The sequence below is a fragment of the Balaenoptera physalus genome (assembly GCF_965194825.1).
Source record: "Balaenoptera physalus genome assembly, chromosome: 4".
Taxonomy (NCBI): domain Eukaryota; kingdom Metazoa; phylum Chordata; class Mammalia; order Artiodactyla; family Balaenopteridae; genus Balaenoptera; species Balaenoptera physalus.
Window position 1 is genome coordinate 134,271,938 of NC_138891.1, and position 21,689 is coordinate 134,293,626.

General features: G+C 47.4%; 1 protein-coding gene across 2 annotated transcripts in view; it reads right to left on the reverse strand.

The window, feature by feature from the left end:
* The window catches only part of URB1 (URB1 ribosome biogenesis homolog), a 67,395-nt gene that overhangs the window by 33,422 nt on the left and 12,284 nt on the right, over positions 1-21,689 (reverse strand). For both annotated transcript variants that reach the window (XM_082459722.1, XM_082459721.1), the window contains exons 6-18: positions 20,492-20,577; positions 18,810-18,935; positions 16,444-16,568; positions 12,744-12,939; positions 11,079-11,216; positions 8,397-8,570; positions 7,709-7,838; positions 6,879-6,995; positions 5,597-5,709; positions 3,606-3,725; positions 2,095-2,211; positions 1,494-1,632; positions 553-723 (exon numbers count right to left, since the gene is read on the reverse strand). In XM_082459722.1, coding sequence (XP_082315848.1) covers positions 553-723; positions 1,494-1,632; positions 2,095-2,211; positions 3,606-3,725; positions 5,597-5,709; positions 6,879-6,995; positions 7,709-7,838; positions 8,397-8,570; positions 11,079-11,216; positions 12,744-12,939; positions 16,444-16,568; positions 18,810-18,935; positions 20,492-20,577 — 1,752 coding nt within the window. The remainder of the gene's footprint in view (positions 1-552; positions 724-1,493; positions 1,633-2,094; positions 2,212-3,605; positions 3,726-5,596; positions 5,710-6,878; positions 6,996-7,708; positions 7,839-8,396; positions 8,571-11,078; positions 11,217-12,743; positions 12,940-16,443; positions 16,569-18,809; positions 18,936-20,491; positions 20,578-21,689) is intronic.

Consider the following 21,689-nt stretch of genomic DNA (forward strand, 5'->3'; position numbering starts at 1 on the left):
GGGTTCGAGCCTTGGTCTGGGAAGATCCCACACGCTGTGGAGCAACTGGGCCCGTGAGCCACAACTACTGAGCCTGCGTGTCTGGAGCCTGTGCTCCACAACAAGAGAGGCCATGATAGTGAGAGGCCCGCGCACCCCGATGAAGAGTGGCCCCCGCTTGCCACAACTAGAGAAAGCCCTCGCACAGAAACGAAGACCCAACACAACCAAAAATTTAAAAATAAATAAATTAATTAATTAATTTTTTAAAAAAAGAATAAATACTGAAGAGAAAATACCGGTGTTACAGCAGGTGTCTGTGCAGCCATGCAAACACATTATTTCAGACTCATCCGTCAAACGAACCTTTTCCCCATGGCCTAGCCAGCCTCTGGATTCCTACCGCTATACACTTAGTTCTACCAGCTGTGTAGCTATCACTTTGGTGGGTCTGAACCCTTGCTGCCTTGGGTTTTCAGCAATTATTTCCAAAGCCCTTGGAATCCCACCTCCTACCCCACAGAGACCCAGCTGGCCTGATGCAGCCAGAACACCCTCACTACACACAGGTACCTGCTTCACTTTCTGTTCCAAGGAGCAACTTATTCCTGGCTTCCAGGGCAGCGGGGACCACAGCACTGAACGGGAATGTGAGCAGGATCATGTCTTCATTCAGTAAGAATCCAACCTCCTCATCCAAGCCTTCGCTGCCCTCCACCAGGACGTCCACCATGTCGAGAACATCTGAGGCAGAAAGATGGGAATCAAGGCCAGGCAAGAGGTGCCCAAGGAGTCTACTGCAAGAACCCCACAGGTAGGGCAAGCAAGAGAACATTTGCAGAAAGAGGAAAAAATAAAAGCTAAACTTCTCTTGGGGGAAAATGCTTAGCATAATGTTTGATTCTAAACAAATAAGGGCATTATCTATAAAATCTTAAGATCTCTGCCAGACAAAATGCAGGACTATCCAGCTCAGGTGATAACACGTTTCCTCGGGTGACACTGAGAACCCCAGAAACTTTAACCTGGATAGTCACGGAAATAAGCCAAAATCTGAGAAGCAACAGAGCATAAGGGTTAACGCACAGACTAAGGCCAGAGTGTCTGAAGTCAAATCCTGACTTTGCTACATCCTCGCTGTGTGAGGCTGAGCAGACTGCTTAACCTCTCTGTGCCTCAGCTGCCTTGTCAATACATAAAATGAGGATAATCCCCCTTAACTTGGGGTTGTTTATGAGGTTACATGAGTTAGGATTTATTAAGAGCTTAGGGCATCACCTGGCACAAAGTAAACACTGCACAGATAAAAACAACGCAGCAAATAAGCCCTGTACATATTTCCTGTTACATAAACAAATAAGGGGATTTCCAATTCCAGATGCGGCTGATCTCTGATGCAAAGAAATGGGACGTCTGTCCTCCGCACAAGGCTTCAGTGCAATTCTGTTTTGCCTCTGATATGCCACCGTGGCTGGCTCTTCAGAAGCCCGAGGAGCGCGGGGAGTGGCACCCACCGTCAATGTGGGAGATGGGAATGCTGACATCATCGGCGTCCTGCCGCGTCACGGAGGCCTGCAGGGCGCTGGCTTCCTGGACAAAGTCGGACGCTTTGTCCGTGTATGAATAGGGATTCGCCACCAATGTCAGGAGAACCTGAGCATTAAAGAGTCAAGCGGGAAGTGTTTAGATGGTCACACGTGAAATGAAAAATGCCCCCAAATGTCACAGGTAAAATAAAGGGAAGAGCAAAAATCTTAACAGGCCTTCAAAGAACAATAGTTTTTCTGCAAAGTTTTTTAAAAAAACTTTTTGTTGTAGAATTTTAAAAAATATCTCCTTTTCGCATCAGACTACTGCTTTTAATACCGCTCTTAGTATACCACTAATCCCTCCTACAAAAACAAACGCCCAAAAGGAAGTTAACAGCACACAGTAATATAGCCCCATTTTACAGATTCTAAAACTAAATAGTTCTGACATCTCAGCAAGAATTAGGAAGTGAGTCAGGAGGAGAGGCCTCTGGGCTCTGGCACATCAGAAATGCCTTAATTATACTGAGGATCACTCAGTACGTCGTCCTGAACATGCTTCTTTACGTGGGAAATACGTGCTCACGCGTTCCAAAAACTGAATCACGGCCTCCTTGTTCTCCTCCACAGTGTCATCCAGGTGCTCCAGCCACAGCTCCAGCTCCTGCCAGGTGTGCTCAAACAACCCTGTGTCCCGCAGGATCTGAAAAGTCAGGGGAGAACCCGCTTTCCGTGGGTCCTCTGAGACCCACGGAGCACAGAGGGGGTAAAAGTTCCATCCAGTTTTACTCTAAAAGCTACGCTTCAGAACAACACCCAGTGTTGAGGGCAACGAGGACAAGAGGTCGCTCTGGGCTGGGTCAAGGAGAACACGGTCCCTCGTCTCGCTGCTGCTTATTCCTCTCCTTCAACTCCTGAATGATAAAAAGGGAAACTACCCCGCTGCTACTTGAAAGTCTGCTTGTCAACCTGGGACTTGACTCCTCCCAGCCACTCAACCCTCAGCCTGCATGAAATTCTCCAAGACAGTGACCCAGTCAGGCCGAATCATCTCAATGTGGCTTCTCAAGACCCAGGCCTGGGCCAGAAGCACCACCTTAGTTCTGTTCTAAGGGAGCAGAACTTGTTACGAGGCAGGACTTGGTTAAACGACACCCTCAAATGGCCCGACGACAGAACTCGGGGTCTCAGCAGCCCCTCGGCACGAGCCCTGCACAGACTGCTCCGAGGGAGAGCCCGACGTGCCATTCCACCCACACGCAGGGAGTGACCATGAAATCACACCTGCACAACCTTGTACAGGAGGACCTTTTGCGTCCTCCAAGCAGCTCAGGAGAGGTTGAAGGGTGGCAAGACTACTGGCACTTCAAAGGTAAAATCTCTGTACCCTAAATACAATGAATGTAATTTTTCTAGCAACCCGCCCGGCCCCGGCCCTGACCAGGATGTCTGCTGCCCAGTGGAACCAAGGAACTAGATTTCCTAGCGCTGCAGCAAGACCTGACGTAGCCCTGGAAAATGAGTTCAAGTGTAAGAAAGAAGAGACACCAACAAACTCCTCATTCCCTTCCGCTGACTCTGGTGACACCTGTGCTGTGGGTGACGGCCGCGGTCAATCACCAGGACCCTGGAGAAGGCTGAGTCTGGGGCTGAGGGAAGAGGCGTCGCCTATTAAATTGTTCCCCAGAGGGCTGAAATCTAATGTTTACTGAGTCTAGAATGTGCCAGGCATGGCCTACAATTTGATCACACGTAACCTCCCTTGCAGTCCTACGGTTTTGTTATTCCTGTTCACCACGAGAAAACTAAGTTCAGAGAGGTTAAGCAATTTGTCCAGTGCCACCCAGGAACGGCAGAACCAGGACTCAAATCTTGGAACAGGACTTCAAAGTGCCCGCTTTTCCCATTTCACCAGGTTGCCTCTTGGGAACACAGCCAGGTTAAGACAGAATACATTAAAACTGCCATAAAACCTTCTGTTTTTAAATTGTAACAGTCCTAATACATCCTTAATTCAACAACTGTTGACTAAGCATCTACTATAAGGAAGATTGTACCAAATGCTTCTAGAACCAGGAACTGGTAGAAAAGGCTCACCTTCACGATCAGAAGTTTGGTTGATGACTTGAGATGCGAATGGCTACTGGTCACAAACATCTTCATCAGTAAGTAAAACACGGATCGCTTTCCTCCAATAATTTCTGCATCTGGGCCTTCCTGGAGTTTGAACAATAGAATATTATAAATGTAACAAAGGCCACTGCTTGCTGAGCGAACAGGTACTGCATGCCCTGTGTTCTTCCCGGCCTCTCATCTCATCTCATTTTAACCACCACTTGGCAAGCCTGCCGGGAGGCTATACACGAGGAACCTCAGGAATTAGGAGCTCCTCCCACACCCCCGAAAGCAGCTGTAGTTAACATCAGTCACAGCAGGAAGCACGGGGGCCCTTCAGGTGCTTCACATACGCTGACTCACTTTGTCCTCCCAACAAGCCTGCGGTGGGGACAACCGTCACCCCCGTTTCACATGTGCAGACACTGAGGCACAAGGAGGTAACGGCTGTTTAATGACCGAGGTGGGACTCAAGCCCAGGAGCCCTGGCGCAGACGCGGCCCTGGCTGGTGGCGGGTGGCTGGCGGGGAAACACACCACCCAGGGCTGCCTGACTCTGTCCAACGCCACGCTCGCTGCATTTCAGCAAGATGCCGGCGCTGATATAATCGGTTCCTTACACATAAGCAAGCCTCTTAACAAAGGCTTCTGGGCTTTGAACACATGGAGCTCCAGATTCCCAGCCCAGACTCCGATGCATCTGTGTCTCCCTGGAGCGTCCCCACAGCCCTGGTCTGAGCACATGAGGGCTATTGTTCACAAAGCCCAGCAGACCCACCTTATGAGCAAAAAATGAAGCATGGGATATAAACTAATATGTTAATACCAGTTCTTCCAAGGTAAGAGCCCTCTGTTCCCTTTCCAACTAAATCGTCAAGACCCCAGTGGCCCAGTTCAGCTGGGGTAAAAACTAAACACCCCAGACTCATCCGTCATCTCACTGGGGTCCTGGCAGCGACTTCACGGGGGCTGTCAAGTTGAGAGCAGGGTCTGGGCAACACAGCCTGGGTCCAATCCTGGATCCCCTACTTACGGCTGGGACCCCACAGAAGTCTCCTAACCACTCAGCTCCAGCTGTCTCGTCTGTAAGTGGTGATAAATGAGATGATACAAAGAACACTCATGCCGAGCCTGGCATTCAGTAAGTTCTCAGTGAGAACTATCCTCAACTATGAGGCAGGTGAACCTTAGAAAGAGGACTTAGGGGAACACAGAGATCCCAGTGCCACGGTGTTCTTCTACCTTTCTGGAAATATCACCTCTGAAAGTGCCAGTGTACGTTTCCGCACTAGTGGTTCCATACAAGAGCTCATAGAAGACTTAAGTCATTAAAACAAGTCATCTGAGCCACTGAGAAACACACTCAGACAACGCTTAATTTGGCCTGGTCGTTTTCCCTCTTTGGATAGAAGTGACATGGCGTCCTGTGTTTAAATACAGAGGTAAATATCTGTTGCACCTTGAGTTCCCTTTACGATTCAACATTATGTTCTCCAGAAATCCTAGAAGACATTATCAAAGACACAGAAAACAACGCCAGCAATCTTTACTGATTTTTCCACCAGCCTCAACCCTCTCCTGGCTTGGTGTCTATTCCCATCTCTGTCTTAAGTTCTTCCAGGATGAGGACAAAGGAGAAGGAAATGTATTTTGTTTATTTCCAAAAAGGTTTTTAAAGGACAAGAAAAATGTCAAAGAGTCAAGAGAAAAAAAGTACAAAAACTCCCAACACCCAGCAGTAATATATTTTCAGTAAGGATAGCTAAGCACCTTACTTTGCAAAGCAAAGAGATTCCTGGTTCACAAATCAGGACCTGGCCTCTGCTCTAGAGGCTTCTCTCTAAAAGGAGAACCGTCAACGTCTTCCTTCGCAACCAGCAGTCAGGGTTCTGATGCAGCTAGAAATTCCCAGGCCAGAAAGCCGACAAGCCTGCAGGTGAGCTAACAACAGAGGCGGGGTCACGGCTTCCTACCTGGGCCTTTAACCACAGGAACTTGCTGGCAGGCAGTGCCAGGGCCACCTTGAGAACAAGGTGCTGCAGGGTGACAGGCACCTCCTCACGCAGGCCCTCCTCTGAGATGACGCCTGCGGGTGGGAAAGAGGAAGACAGATGAGACATCGGGGGGTGGGGGGCGGGCGCGGGGGCCCAGCTACTGCTGCCCTGGCCACAAGGACGCGACAGGGAACTGTCCAGGGAACTAGGCAGGAAGACGTGGGGTTCCGCCCGTCCTTGTCCTGCAGTCACCCTCACACAGGCTGTGCCCGCTCTCCTGCCCACACACCTCACTGACACATCCCCCCGTCCCAAGGTCTATCCAAGTCCTTCACCAAAGAGCGCGGGTGCTGTCTGCCCGTCCCTGCACTCGGCCCACAGTGACCTCCTCCTACAGCTCAAAGCCCCCAGTGCACACTGCCCTCCAGGTACAGTCTCTCGTGAGTGTGACCCCTGGTGCGGGGCACAGGCCTTGCTCCCTAGACGGCAAGCATCCTGTGCACAGCCTGCGGCCGCCTGGGTCTGAGACGGGGTCCTCAGCCTCTGGCCTGATTTCTGGGTTAATCCTTTGCTTGGGAAGGACGTGGTACCAAATGTTAAATGGCCGCTTTATAGTAAATCTCATATTCCTACAGCAAGAGAACTTTTTGCCTTTAAACCATCAACAAGTTAATTACAGCTTTTTGAATAGGATTATTTCAGTAGCTTATATAAATTCCAAGAATGATATTTCCGCAAGTCTTCCTCCGTAGGCCCAATTATAAAGTCAGTTTTATTAGACAAACTTTTCCATCAAGGAAACGTGGCCAGACAAGCATAATGTTACTTTTACAAGATGTGGTTTGAACTTCACTGGGTAAAATATGAGTAACTATGTCAGAAGTGCCTGTGCATGAACGGGACCTCCTTCTAAGGGGCTCTCATTTCTGCACCCCTCTTCCTTTGCAAAGGGGCTTTAGAATTAACACCACATAATCTCATCTGTCGATCACCCACGGCAGGCAACGCAGCCTGGCTAGCTTCTCCCTTCTCTCTTGATGCTGCCAAGTGTTCATCTGATATCTCCTTAAGGAAGACCAACTATTTACAAAACATTGGTCCAGATGAAAACAGCCCGGCTGGCGGATCACACGCGCCGGCCACAATGCCCAGCAGCCTTCCCAGTCCTCGGCTCCGGAGCCTCTGCTCCAGTTTACCCACACTTCCTTCACCCCCACTGGCAGCACCAGCGGAGGAGCGCCCACCATCCCTGGAGACGCACCTTTCAGGAGCTTGCTGAAGTCAAAGTTGTACTGCATGACCACGTGCGGGACCACCTTCTGGTAGAGGCAGATGACCTGGAGCAGGACGGCTTTCAGAAGAATGGTTTCTGCATCATCTGAACCAGAATTAAACAGCTTGAATCAGGAAACACACTTGCTCTCTGTCCTCAATCAGTGAGTGATCGAACCACCTGTGACCCATCACGGTCAACTGTATGTGGAACACTGAGGCTGCAGGCAGATCCCCGTGGAGCGAGATTTAAGGAGTCAACGTGGTAAAAGTCAAAACTGCTCAAACAGGCTGGGTCTAAATCCTGATTTCACCGCTGTGATCTCGGACAGGGCAAAGCTACTCTGTCTCTCCGTGCTTTAGCGTCCTCGTCTGAAAAATGGGGACACACGGCAGTGCCTACCCTACAGGGCCGTGCAAGGATGAAGGAGGACAGAGAGATAAGACGTGAAGCCCACTGCCTCACCAGTGACAAGGTCTGAGTCAACACATCTTATTTCCAGGGGGACCGTGTAGCCCACCGCTATCCGCAGAACAAAAGAGAGGCCACCTCCCTCACGGAAAGGCCAGAGCATGTGGCACTCATCATACAAGTTTTTAGAGAGACACAGTGCTTGCATAAATCTTGGGCACATTTCTAACAGATGTTAAAACTCAATGTACAATGCCATGCTCATTCTTCTCCCTAAGCCAAGAAGGACACAGGATTCATTCAGAGCCAGAGAGGCCTTCACAAGTCCCTCTAGACCAGCCCCTCTGGACAGGAGGCGCCCAGGTTGCCTGTGTCAGTGGTATTTGCAAACAGAAGAGGCCCCTCACCGCTCTGGGGAGCCACACAGGTAGCAGGGGCCCTGTTGCCCCTTTTCTTCGCTTTCTCGTCATCCTGTTCTGTCTCCTGCTTCCTAAGTGACTGCCAGACCCACACGATGGCATTCAGGTCTGGTAAAATCTAAAAGGGAAAACAAAGAAACAAAAAATCAGTCACGTTAAAAGGAAGAGAAACAAATGAACTGAACCTACTAACAAGGAGAAGCAAAGAACAGAGGAGAGGGGCCAGCATGTGCAAGTGTGTGCGTGTGACCAAAAGAGGTCGCAGCCTCTGGGAGCTCTGTTTTGGGGTATAATTCCCAGAACTGAACACTGTAAGAATCTGGTGAAAACACAAGCACCGATCATTAAAACAAAGCCCTGAAGACTTGTTCACCGGAGCCAGACACCGGGAACCAAGAAACTCATCCTTACGGCCGGCTGGGGGCACCCAGCCCAGCGAGCCCTTGGCTCCTCCGGGCAGCCACCCAGTCTGCGGACGCCCGGGCTCCCTGCTCACCAGACCGAGCCCCAGGGAGGAAGGAGCAGGCCACCCGTCACTGCAGCCCCAGTCCTGAAGAGACCGCAGTCCCAGGAGCACCCCAGCCGCTTCCCTTCCTTCGCGCCCGCCCGCTGGGCCCCGCTGGTGTGCTCGCCCGTGACCCCTGTAAGCCAAGGCCAGCCTGGCTCCCGGGCCTACCTTGCTCAGGGCTTCTCTGAAGAGCCGCACAAAGTCCTCCATCATCGCCGCCGTGTACACGCCCGACTCCTGCCAGGCCCCCTTGTTCAGGCAGTAGTCGACAGTCTTTGAGGCTCTCTTCAAAATGACGGAAATAAGGGATAAAGCTGTGTGTTTCACTGATTTGCTGTCCAGCTGGGAAGAAAAAGAGGTAAATCCACAAGTGTCTTTGGGCCGCACTGGTGGACACAGAGCGCCCAGGCCCTGGCCCTCCCCAGGAGACCGCCGGACCTCTGCGCTGTGCAGAGGTGGCCCGGGGACCCTGCCCGCTTCACCTCCTGCAGATGTGACCTCAGCTGTTGCCGGGAGCGCGGTTACTATAGGTGGCATCCGATGGTTATTCTTAACTGCTGTTCCACAGTCTGTTTTTGGTAAAGTCTTCCCTGACCACCACTCGGCTCCACAGATTACCTGCCTCGACAACAGCCGAGATCCCACCGGGACCCGACCGGCCTCTCCACTTATCGTCAGGTGGAGAGATGACGGGCCAGGGCACCAGGCACCCGAGTCCGGCCAGCCACCTCTAGGCACACAGCCTCCACCCCAGGCCTCCCACATCCAGACTCTCTACCTGGATTCAGACAGCCAGGAGGGCCTTCAAAATCCTCACTCGCTGAAGAGGTTCAAGAACCTGTGCTATTACCACAAATGGGGAAAGGCTAGGCCCCGGCCAGTGGCAGTATGTCCCTGGGCCAGCAGCAGCGAGGACATCTCCTGGGACTCGGGAGACACGTTCGATCTCAGGCCCAGCCCAGCCCAGCCCAATGCCATCAGCCCCGGGTGACTCCCGAGTACAGAGAAGTCCAGGGAGCACCAGCTGGGATGCTGCAGCTTTACAGTCAGGTAGAAACAAGAAGGTTTTCTGATGGGCCTTCAGTTTAATAACACCCCAGGGCCCCAGCACTCCAGCTGGCTGGCGTCTCATTTTACATGGACGTTGTACGCTAAAGTAGCGTTACATTAAATGTCTTAAACCAATAACCACTCCCACCCCATCATCACTTCAAAGGCAGGACCCGAACGAGTGTAAACACGTACACCCACCAGCTTGGAATGCAAAGCTCAGTCAACAGCCTGAGACCCTGTCTCCAAACACGTTTCTGTTCCCTGTTTCTAAAACAAGCTCACTCTTTTCTTTCTAATCTAAAATGTACGCCATTAAAATTCTGCAGATAACACCGTAAAGAATACAAGAAAAACGTCATTAAAAAACCCCACGCACTCCTAAGTCCACCCCCCAGACACACCTGTCTCTGGTGTCACTTGTACGAACACACTGTCACAGCTCAGAAAGGGCCGTTGACGAGAAGGCGAAGCTGAGGCTTCCCCTCCGCTGGCCCTGGGCCTGCACAGGACGGCAGCCTCGGCAGGAGAGGAGGCCACGTGCTCTCCCCGCCCCATGGCCGCCCCATCCAGCGGATGGAACACCCCCTAGGGGCACAACCCCTCTCTCCTGAAACAGCGTGACAGGGAGCGAGACAGCCTTTTATATCCATACTGGGGTAGGTACCGGGGTCGGCTCAAAGGGGAGTGTAAATGCAGCCGGCCAGACTGAAACTATCTTCTACCTGTGAAGAGGCGGCATCAGACACCTTCCTTTCAATTCTACTTTGCAAGTCCCTGGAATAAGAGATCTTGTGTCTCTCACAAAACAGATGGGCAAGCTAGCTGGGTCCTAACCTTGATTCTATGATTTGGCAAGCACAGCAAAAGGCCTTCCTGGCCGGTCCCACCCAGGCCTCTTCCTCTTCACTCCAGCGCCTCCCCCCGCCCCCTGGCCACTCTCAGCACAATCCCTGGACGGGTATCAAGAAATGCTCAATCCCACCGCACAGGCCAATGAGTCTTCGCCAATTTACGGTAACTGCCCCATCACCACCGGAGCCGACCCACTACGGCAGACCCTGGTCCTGCTGTGTTCAGATAACGACCCAGCCTGCCTGAAGGATGGGGACTCCACCCGCACCGAGGAAACCCCAGGCCCTGCACTCCCCCTGAACACCTGGCCTCCCCAGGTGGGTCTTGAGGCAACCTGGGTTTCGGAGGGGCTGGCTGGCCTAGGACCCGTGTATGCCAACAATTCATGGCTGTCCACCTAAGGCCATGAGTTATGGTGGAAAACGCATGGGTCCCTCACAGTGTGGTTTCTCATGGGACTTGGGAACCTTTATAATAAATAATGACATGGACTTGAAGTATCAATCTTTTCCTTGGACATGTCCTCCCCAAACTCCTGAAACAGCTGGTCCTCAAAGTAAATGTTCCCCAGAAAACTTAACACTATTCATTTAAACCACAAAAGAAAGGATTTGCTAGGCAAACCTCAGTCCTGCCCTATCCAGAGTTCCTAAAGTAATGAGACTTGAACACATGACATTAGGCTGCAGCTGAGCACACTTCCCCTCCCACCCTTGCGAAGGCCCAGAGCCATGGAGGGGTCCTGCCGTCCCGGCTCTGTGCTGGAGCAGGACAGGCATGTGCCTCGGCCCCAGGGCACCGTCCGCGGGCGAGTGGACACATGGAAAGCCGCAGAGGCTCTGACAAAACACGAACCAATACGTGCAGGCCGGTATTCTCGGCACAGTCCCCAGCACGGCCAGTGGGGCGAGCGGGAGAGAGTCTGGAAGCAGGGTCCCCACTCACGTTCAGTGCTTGGGTGAACATGATCTTATTGCACACCAGGGGCGCGGTGGTCACCATCACCATTGCCAGGAGCCGAGGCAGCGGGATGAACTCTCTGGTCTGAAACGCCCGGGAGATGTCTGGCTGCGCAGCGTAGATCTAGGGAAGGGACAAAACAGAATGAGCTGGTGGCGGAGGTTAGCTTTCAAGCCTGAGTCTGTCTGATTGTAGGCACCCAACAGTAAAGCCGCTGCAGTGAAACAACTACAGTAATAAAGGTCCAAGGCTCGCCACAAGGAACAAGGTCTGGAATATTAACCCCTAAATCCACTTGTTAGAGACAAGTCGGGTCATGAGACTGTTACTGGGGACGGCGACCTTCAAAGCAGAGCCTGGTCTGTGGTCTGGGGAGCCTCTTAAAACCTCTGATGGCAAACAAGTCACTGCTAGAACTCACAACCGGATTATTTACTCACCAGTTACTGCACTTGGCAGGCACCTAACAAAGTATGTCATCTTTTCAACACTTCATGACAACTCTTTGGGGTAGGGATATTTTATATCAAGATAAAACATGTTTACAGATGACAAAACTGGACCTCGATGAGGCTAAGTAATTTCTCTAGAGTCATGAGGCTAGAAGGCAGAGAAGCAAGGGCTCCCATCCTGCCCTGCGATGACCGCGCACCTGCCCCTGCCCCTCCGGAGAGCAGCATCAGGGCCGCTCCCAACAGGGGTGGTGGCCACAGGGATACCGTCACCAAAGTGGGGGGCAGAGTGCCTCCTTCTTGTCCCAAATACACGCTGGGAGGGAATTCCCCGGTGGTCCAATGGTTAGGACTCAGCGCTTTCACTGCCAAGGGTGCAGGTTCGCTCCCTGGTAGGGAACTAAGATCCCGCAAGCCACGTGGTGTGGCCATAAAAAGAAAAAAAAAGCAAACACCCAAATACACGCTGGGACCACCGCACACACAGGCATTCAAGGAAAATGAGGGAATACGTGAATAAAAGTTTGTTTTACAGGTAACCCCATGCCCAGGTCAAGGCACAAGAAAATAATCCCAGGTGTGTCACCATTAGGCAGTCCATAAATCAGAGAGACAGAGAGAGAGAGAGAGAGAGACGAGAGAGAGACGAGAGAGAGACAGAGAGAGAGACAGAGAGAGGTGAAGCGAGCCGGGCAGTACTGCCTAAGAATCTGAAGCAGGCACTTCCTTTGGTAGATGAGGGGAGGTTGACACCCATGATCAGATGGAAATTAACTCATATCCACTTGAACAGACCACCAATCACAGCTTACTTCAAGTTGTTCTAAGTACTTGAAATGGCAATCTTTAAAAACTATTGTACAGTTCAGACATTTCACTAATTCCAGCCCAACTGTGCCGAAACTCATCAAGATCTCACTCTGAGCAAAATCTGGTTGAAGAAGATGAAACTGGCTCAACAGATTCAAAAGCATAAACCTCAAAATTCAGCTCAGTGAAAAGTACAATGTCCTTAGAGGATAAAGACACCAAATTAACATCATCTAAAATATGCCCTGCAGAACGGCTGAAAGAAGTTCCTCATCCTGCAGAGTTTATCAGAACGTCACTCACCCCTCACCCCTCACCACTACCAACTCCTCACACCCACCCGCCCACGACCCCATCTAGCAGACGTCGAAACGCCCATGGCCTTCACCTTGTTTAGCAGCTTGATGTTACTGGACCAAGTGGACTGCACCCTTGGGAGAAAGGAGAACGTCACTTCCTTGAAGTACTTGTTCAGTAAGTCCGGGCACACTTTCAGGATGTTCACCACAAGTTCAGCGACCAGCTCATCGTCTGCTGCAGTTTTCAAACCCAGCAGGAAGTGCAGGAGAGTCAGGTTTCCTCCTCTGCCAGGGAGAGAGAGAACAGAGAGGGGTGAGCAGGGAGTTTTCACAAAGCACTGAGAGCTCAGGATGACAGGGGTAGCTCCGCTCAGTAAACACACGTCTGTGACACAATGATGGGAAAATTCCATTTCTCGTGAATTTCCCTCACAGCAGAAAGTGAGATGTTTTCATGGTCTGTAGGGCTCCCACTCTCCACCAAAGGGCCTGAACTTCACTCCTCAACTTCTGAGTGGCTGAAAAAGTCTCTGCCTTGTCCTGTTCCCCACCTCTCCTTCCCTCCCTTGAGTTCCAGCTGACTTTTAAAGAAGAGGAAATTTTAAAATTTTCTTTTGTGATTTTACTGACCGCTTTCCTCCAACCACACATAAAAAAGCACATATGTAAAGACGTATGTGTGCGCTAAGTATAAAAATACAGAAAACGCATTTTTCTTTTAAAAAGATTGTTTTTTTCCCCATGAAGTGCTCACAAATTGCCACAGTCCAGAGTGCCACAAAATTATTTCTAAAACTCAACCAGATGGCACAGAGTCCTTCTACGGGTTTCTGCTTCCTCTGTTTCTAGCTAATTTCAAACTCCTACGCTTTCACTTCACAGCCGAAAGAAGCTATTATAGGGGGAATAATCTACTGTATGAAAAGAGTCAAAACTTGTCCCAAAGTGGGCAGTTTTCAAAAATATAAGAAGATGATAAAAACAGGAAAATGTAGACATTAAAACTCGGAGAAAGGGAGCACCTGGCCCAGGATCTACATGGCCAAGTAGGTTTTACCCCCAGATACCTTTTAAGAAAAGATGCCTTTTCATATCTGCTTGTCCCTGGGAAGTCATAATATCCAGAAAAAAATCAAAATTTGCCTCATTGGCGTGTCATGTTGATGGCTTCTGGGATCACCACGTTTTGTAGCCCCTTATAAACTGACCAAAACTAAGATGCAATACGACACTTTACAGACAAAAATTTTTCAAAACTCGAATTAGAAAGAGTATTAATTTTGATCAGAAAGCTATCCTTTAAAAAGCTTAGAATTCTTAATAGGAAAATATCATGAGCAAAACATAGTTTGTGCTTTCATATGCATGGAATGTTAAATTTGCAAAGAGTGGGACTTCCCTGGGGGTCCAGTGGTAAAGAATCCGCCTTACAATGCAGTGGACGTGAGTTCGATCCCTGGTCAGGGAACTTAGATCCCACATGTAACGGGGCAACTAAGCCCACGTGCCACAACTACTGAGCTCGCATGCCTCAACTAGAGGGCTCACGTGTCGCAAACTACAGAGTCCACGTGCCCTGGAGCCCGCACCACAACTAGAGAAGAGAAAACCTGCACGCCGCAACTAGAGAAAAGCCCGTGTGCCGCAATGAAAGATCCTGCGTGCCGCAACTAAGACCTGACGCAGCCAAAAATAAATTTAAAAAATTAAAAAAAAAAAGGTTTACCTAGAAACTTAAAAAAAAAAAAATTTGTGGAGAGTGCCAAAAATACTACACACACACACAATTTTAATCAATGATGTAATAAAATGAATAGCATTTAATTTAGAGTTTGCAACACGTGCCAGACACTGCTTGAGGCAGTTACCACACACTGCCTCTCTCTGAGGTGGGCACTAATTGTATTTCCTTTTTACAGATGAGGCAACATTGGCAGAGAGGAGTAGTAAGCCGCTGAGGTCTCAGAGGCACTCCAGAAACTGTTCTCTGAACCTCCACAGTAAGGCTCAGCAAGCTCTGGCCCACCACCTGCCTTTGTCAATAAAGCTTTATTGGAACACAGTTACACCATTTGTTTATTTACAGCATGGCTGCTTGGGTGCCACAATGGCACAGTTGAGTGGCCACAGTAGGGACTGTATGGCACACCAACCCTAAAATACTTACTATCTGGATCTTTAGAGAAAAGTTTGCCAACCCTTGCCTACACTGTCATGCCTCACTTTCAATGCCTACTATGTGCCAGGCACTGTCGTAGGCTCTGGGGATTCAAAACAGACTAGTCTCTGTTCTCACCAATTCTTGCCTATTGGGTAATGAACAAGCAAATAAATAAATATGCAAGATGGTGATAAGTCACCATCAGAAGCAAGGGCCAGGCAAAAGGGCAGTGACAGTGGAAGGACTATCTCAGAAGAGGGCTGCCAGGGAAGGCCTCTCTGACGTGGCGACATCTGCACGGAGACCTGCAGGAAATGAGGGAGCTTTATGACCACTGGGAAAGGAGGCACTTCAATTTTCTCAAAGTTTTCCATTAACACCCCACAAACAAAACTCCCTTCCTCTCTCCTAAGCACAAACATTTGTCTTTTGCCCATGGCTGAAAAATTTTACATAAACCATAGCTTATTTAAACACACCCACAACCACCATTATGGGTCTCCTTAATAGGGAAAAAAAGCCTTTTTAGCATGGTGTTATATTAAGACTCAAGAAGTCTGCTCTTAAATTTCAGCAAGAAAACAAGCTTACTCTCACTGATGAGAGAAAAGCTACAATATCACCAAAACAAAATTAAAAGGAATGACATGGCAAGTTAATTCATAATAATCACAGAATCAAAACAAGTTCAAAGCCACAAGCAGGGAAAAAAATCCCCACTGAATTAATCCCATTATGAGGGATCAGTCATTTCCTGACTGGTTGAAACCAAATCAAACCATCTCTATCCTTATAATAAAATGTCAAGGGGGTAAAACTAAGGGTCATTCACAATGACCAGAAAATATGTCCAGTGTTTTTAATTGTCAAATGGGAAAAGAGCAGGTTAATGAACAATATATCTAACAGTAGGCCGTTCTGGTTTAAAAATTAATAACGTGGATATGTATTATAGGTCTATGACTCTAAAGAGAAAGTCCAAAAGAATATAATCTAAATCATTAGCTGTGGACTTTGTTTCCTTACTGATGAAATGTTATCATAATGGTGAAATATGAAATAAAACGTAAAAACAAAACTTTGAAATCCCAACTCATCAGCAGCTGTGCCCGAGGAGACAAGGGTTGCGTAGCTGTCACGAGTGTGGGCTGGGAACCAGATCTCCTAGGTTCCAGTCTGAGCTCTGCCACTTTCAGGGTGAGTGACCTGCCCTCTGTGGGCCCATTTTCCTCGTCTGCAAAACTGGGGTAACAATGGCACCCACCTAGGACTGCGGTGAGGCATGAGAGGGCACCCCATCTCTGGGAAGGAGGATGTAACAGAATTATTCTCAGATCCAGCCGGCACATAGTTGCCGAGTGAACACACAAAGCACCTTCCTGGGTGAGATACCTCACACTGTGTGTCTGAGTCAACTGCTACCCTGAGACTCTGCCCCGAGGGCACACAACAAACAGGAGCCCTCTGGGTCCTATTCTGAGTTCATCCCTAAAATGAGTCAGATAATGCCTAAAATCCTAGTTCTAACACACTACAGTTCCATTATTTAACAGATTTCCACTGTAAGTCACATATGTGATGATCTCTGAGAACTCACACTCAGGATTCACACGGGCGTTACACTTTACCTGCCGAAGGTACCAAGAGACGCGTCATAAAAATTAATCCCATGCTTGAGCGAACAGCAGAGATCCATCAGGAAGTTATGAACAAGCTCCCTCACCATGGTTTTCCCTGCGTCTTCAGCAGAAGTCTACGAGGGTTTCAAAGAAATTCAGTGAAAATCCCAAGTTCAGAAGTCTTACGAACAACTACAGGGTAAAAACTGGACAATATCACATGCCTAATGGCAACTTAGAAAACATTTTAAATTGAACATTTGGTGTAATTCAAAAACAAAAAAACCCACAGAAAAACAGAAACACCAATCAAAATTTAAAAATACTCTTATATGTGGAATCTAAACAAAATAAATAAATAACACAAGAACAATTTTTTTAAAAAGCTCACAGATGCAGAGAGCAGATTAGTGGCTGCCAGAAGTGGGGGTCAAGGGGGTGGGAAAAACGGGCCAACTGTGGTTTTCTGTTTATTTGTTTTTTACTTCAAATAAATTGAATTTAAAATGTTCTTTTTAAAGTTGAACAAACAGGGAGTTGCTGGAACAACAAGAAACTACAGATAACTTGAGATTTTATGTCATTTGTTATTGTTTCCGAGCACTTCACAATAATTCTTATAGCAGCCCTGTGAGTCTGGCAGGGCAGACAAGATGACACCCATCTCACGAAAGAGCAAACTGTGGATGAGACAGCTGAAGTCGTCACTGAGTTAGGAAGTGCACAGCACATCAGTATCAAGATCCCCAGCACTAAAGATTCTCTGTTTACAGCATATGCTTTAAATAGAACATTTTTTCTAAGCTTTTTCTTGCTTCTGCATTGTGATACTGCGACAGAAGAAATAAATATTTGGTCATCGTCTCCAGTTCCTGGCAAAGAGCTCCTAAATCCCTCAGAATCTCCTAGGTGATAGGGGCATCTTTCATTCTAATGAGGCTACTCTTAATGGGCCCCAGGAGAGCTTCAGGATGGGGTCTGGACGCCAGAGTGTAACCCGTAATGAGAGCATCACTTAATTCCCTGATTCTGAATGTCCTCACCTATAAAATAGAACCATTAAAAAAAAAAAAAACAAACTCGGGACTTCCCTGGCGGTCCAGTGGTTAGGACTCGGCGCTTTCACTGCCTTGGGCCCGGCTTCCATCCCTGGTCAGGGAACTAAGATCCCACAAGCCATGCGGCATGGCCAAAAAAAAAAAAAAAAAAAAAAAAAAAACTCTTAAGAGGGGCAAGTTTAAACCTGTATTTTTAAACAAGCTTATGAATGACTTAATTTCTCTTGCTCTTTTGAATAAAATTCCACTTTGGGGAGTGTTTTTATTAAGCCCCTGAGGCTTCCTGGTTATAGAACATACAAAACATATCCAAAACAAGAGGACATAGGCAAGTCGTGGAGATAAAAGGAAGTAAAATAGTGGGTTCTTGAGAGGTAAATTATCATAGAGTTAACAGGAAGTCTGAGCCTTCATGACTCTGGCCAAGTCCATGTTCAGAAACACCCTGCGAGGGGGCTTCCCTGGTGGCGCAGTGGTTGAGAATCTGCCTGCCAATGCAGGGGACACGGGTTCGAGCCCTGGTCTGGGAAGATCCCACATGCCGTGGAGCACCTGGGCCCGTGAGCCACAATTGCTGAGCCTGCGCGTCTGGAGCCTGTGCTCCGCAACAAGAGAGGCCGCGATAGTGAGAGGCCCGCGCACCGCGATGAAGAGTGGCCCCCGCTCGCCGCAACTAGAGAAAGCCCTCGCACAGAAACGAAGACCCAACACAGCCATAAATAAATAAATAAATAAAAAAGAAACACCTTGAGGAAAATCAAAATGAGGAGAATTAAAACGTACACTGGGTTTGGGTCCATGTGAAAGCAACTGTTCTAATTTAGCACTTGTTACAAAGTAAACTCTACATGTCAGGAGGTGAGGAAATTGAGGCTCCCTAAGTACTTAGGATCCTGAAGTAGAAGCAACAGGCCTTGAAACTCCAACTGCTGGAAAAGTGTGAAAAGAATGGATGGGAGAGGAGAGGTAAGTGAGGTGGGAGAGGTAGCAGGGATCAACCCTGTAAGTCTACTGTGCAAGCTGCAGGGAAAACTCAGATGGCACACAGCTAAAGGGAATGATGGTTTTCTCATTTAAAAAAAAAGTTTAATATCATGATACCTCAGAGATTAGAAAAAAATCTTATTGTAAAAAAAAAAAATTTTTTTTAATCATATTGCACCTAAGTTGGGAATTAACATAACCACAAGCCAAAAGAAACATCAAATGGGGGGACTTTTTTGAAGGCAGGCATATGTGTAGATTCTTCTTCAGTCTCCCGGCTCTGGGTATCACACACTAACAGTGAGGCCAAGAGAAAGCCAAAAACGACTGTACCTCGACATTCTCCAGGCTCACGTCGACAATCCCCTTCCAGCTGTACAGAGACGCTATGTGGTTCAGCACTTGACCGGTAAAGAAACGCACCTTCTGGGTTTTTGTGATATTTTTATTGTGAACTACCTAAAAACAATGAAACAAATGAATTTCAAGGAAGTTGATTTTTTAAAATCGTGTTTATTGGATTTCATCATTATAAAAATAATGTAGGCCTGCGGCAAAATATTTAGCCAAAAAAAAAAAAAAGTAAAGAGAAAAAATTCACCAATATTGCCACCACCCTAGGATACTCACAGCTCACATTTTGGCATGTTTCCTTTCAGCCTCCCTGCCCCCATCAACCACACAAAATATACATGTGTATGTATTAGGTTCTTGTTAGGGTTTTTTTTTTTGGCTTCTTTGAGAATATATTTAATTATAGTTTTGTGCCTGCTTTTACTTAATGCAGCATGAGCTGTCTCCACATCATTAAAAATTCCTTTAGAACATCATTTTGGAGGGCTGAACATCATTCTATCCTATGAGCGACTATAACTTATTTAACCATTTCCCAGGTGTGTGTAATTAGGTTGCTTTCAAACTCTGGCTATCATTAGCAGCATCCTTGTACAAAGCCTGCCCTGCATCCCTGACTCTGGACTTGGAATTGTGGCATCAGTTCTCAGCTCCACACAAACCTACCCCCTCCGCCCAGCTCCTATCTCTGAGGGTTTATGTATTTCAAATACGTTCCCCGGGTGACTGTGTGGCAATCCCATCCCTCACTCCAGGTGTACAAACATTTTTAAAACCTCTGACGCATACTGCTAGACTTGCTGTCTTCCAGAGGGGTTGCAACACTTCCTCCAGGAAAGTACCTGACTCAAAGCATCTTTGCTGGCACTGAATATCATTGTTTTGAAAAGTCAGTGCCAATTTGGTAGGTGAAAAGACCTGTACCTCATCACTTGCACCGCTTTGAATCAGGGTTTCTCAACCTCGGCACTACTGACATTTTGGGCCGAATAACTGTTGTGAGGGGCTGTCCTGTGCACTGTAGGATGCTGAGCAGCATTCCTGGTCTCTACTCACCAGACGTCAGCTGCATTTCTCCAGTTATGGCAGCCAAGCACTGCCAAATGGCCCGTGGAGGGCAGAACTGCGCCGGTCGAGAAGCACTAAATACTACGCTGATCAGCCATTTTTACGTGGGCTGCCAGTTCACGGCCTTTTGACAACTATTTATGTTGGGAGGCTCATGGAGTTTTTCTACCTGATCATTTAAGGGGCTTCTGTATCAAAGACAGTTATCCTTTCAGTGAGTTTTAAAATTTCTGTCAGATGCATGTAAAAGGCAGAACATGCAAGATGACACAAAATAACATTTTGCCAGGTGTGTAAATGAAGAAGAGTGGTATTTACAGCTCAGTTACCCCGGTGGCCTCCTGTGAAGTAGCGGGGAGCAGGGAGCAGCTTTTCTCCTGCTGTGACGAAACAGCAGCCTCACCTGACCTGACGTGGTGGCTTCAGTGCCTGTCACCTTCAGGACTGGCTCAGCACCACCAAGCTTCTGCTTAAGAAACGGTTTCCCATTCAACCTATACAACAACCCATATAACCTACGATGTTACAGCTCTAAAGTCCTGTAAAACACTGGAGCAAACAAATGATAGGAACATTGATCACCAAATACGCACCTTTGTTTTCAGTGTGGATAACAAAATATTGATGGTAGAGATCCTATCTTCCTTCATGCCTGAGCTAAAAATGCAAGGAATAAATTCTGAAAGTAAAAGTTTCAAAGCATTAGACTCAAAAATACTTTGAATGAGAACCGATGAGAGAACATTACTTCTTAAAATGTTCGTTTGCTGTACCATTCTTAAAATGGTACAGCAAACAATGCCATTTACTTGCCTTTTTTTTTGTTTTTTAAGTTTTGTCTTTTTTAATTATACAAGTTCACAGTAGGAAAAACTATTTTTGTGACATAGGAAATAAATATCTAAAGGCAAAACAGTAACTGAACCATTAAAGTACAATAGTTCCTTTAGTTCTGTATTACTTTGCTTTTCTCATTAACTTCAGTAAAGTTAATTTAATACTGACAGTTTGAAAGAGAATGTATGGTACGATTACAGTTTTCCAAAGTTTCTCTCTTCACTTAGACTTGCTCAGAGATGTATTTAAAGTGATGGTCGTCACTTTATTGATTGGTGGTAGAACTTGGACCGATTTATTTATTTGCTTTCTCTTCATACTTTTGGGATGACCAAGGACTCAGCCTCCACGGCTTGAAGCTGTATCATTACTAACATACTGGTGACACTGGTAAAAAGCAGCAAAGCAATTACAATTTCTCTTCCTCCATACATGCTTAATGGGCACACGTAATTTCTACAAAAGCAAATTCATTATTCTTAAAAAAAAAAAAAAAAAAAAATCAGAAAATACCAGACAGAAATTTAAAATCAACCATAACTCCACTACCAAAAAGTTAACACTGTTAATGTCTGGGTTACCAGTTAACTGTTAACCTTCTGATATATCCATATTCTGTTAAATTTAACTTTTAGTAAAATGGGATCATACTTTACCAGTTTTATAACTGAGTTTACACCCAATCCTATATACTTAAAAAATTTGACATCTATATATATATTTCTACATCATTGTTAATATCTGCATTCCTCCTTATGACCAGCCCTCAATCTGCTCAATCCCTTGCTGGTGGGTAGTTAGGAGGAGTCCAATTTTCAGCTAATAGGAAAAAACGTCCCCTAACAAAACCTCTGCTCACATCCTTAATTATTCCCTTAGTATAAATGACGAGATGTGGAATGTCTGGACCAGCCCAACCGCCGTGCAGAAACTTTAACAGAAGTGCATCCCTGC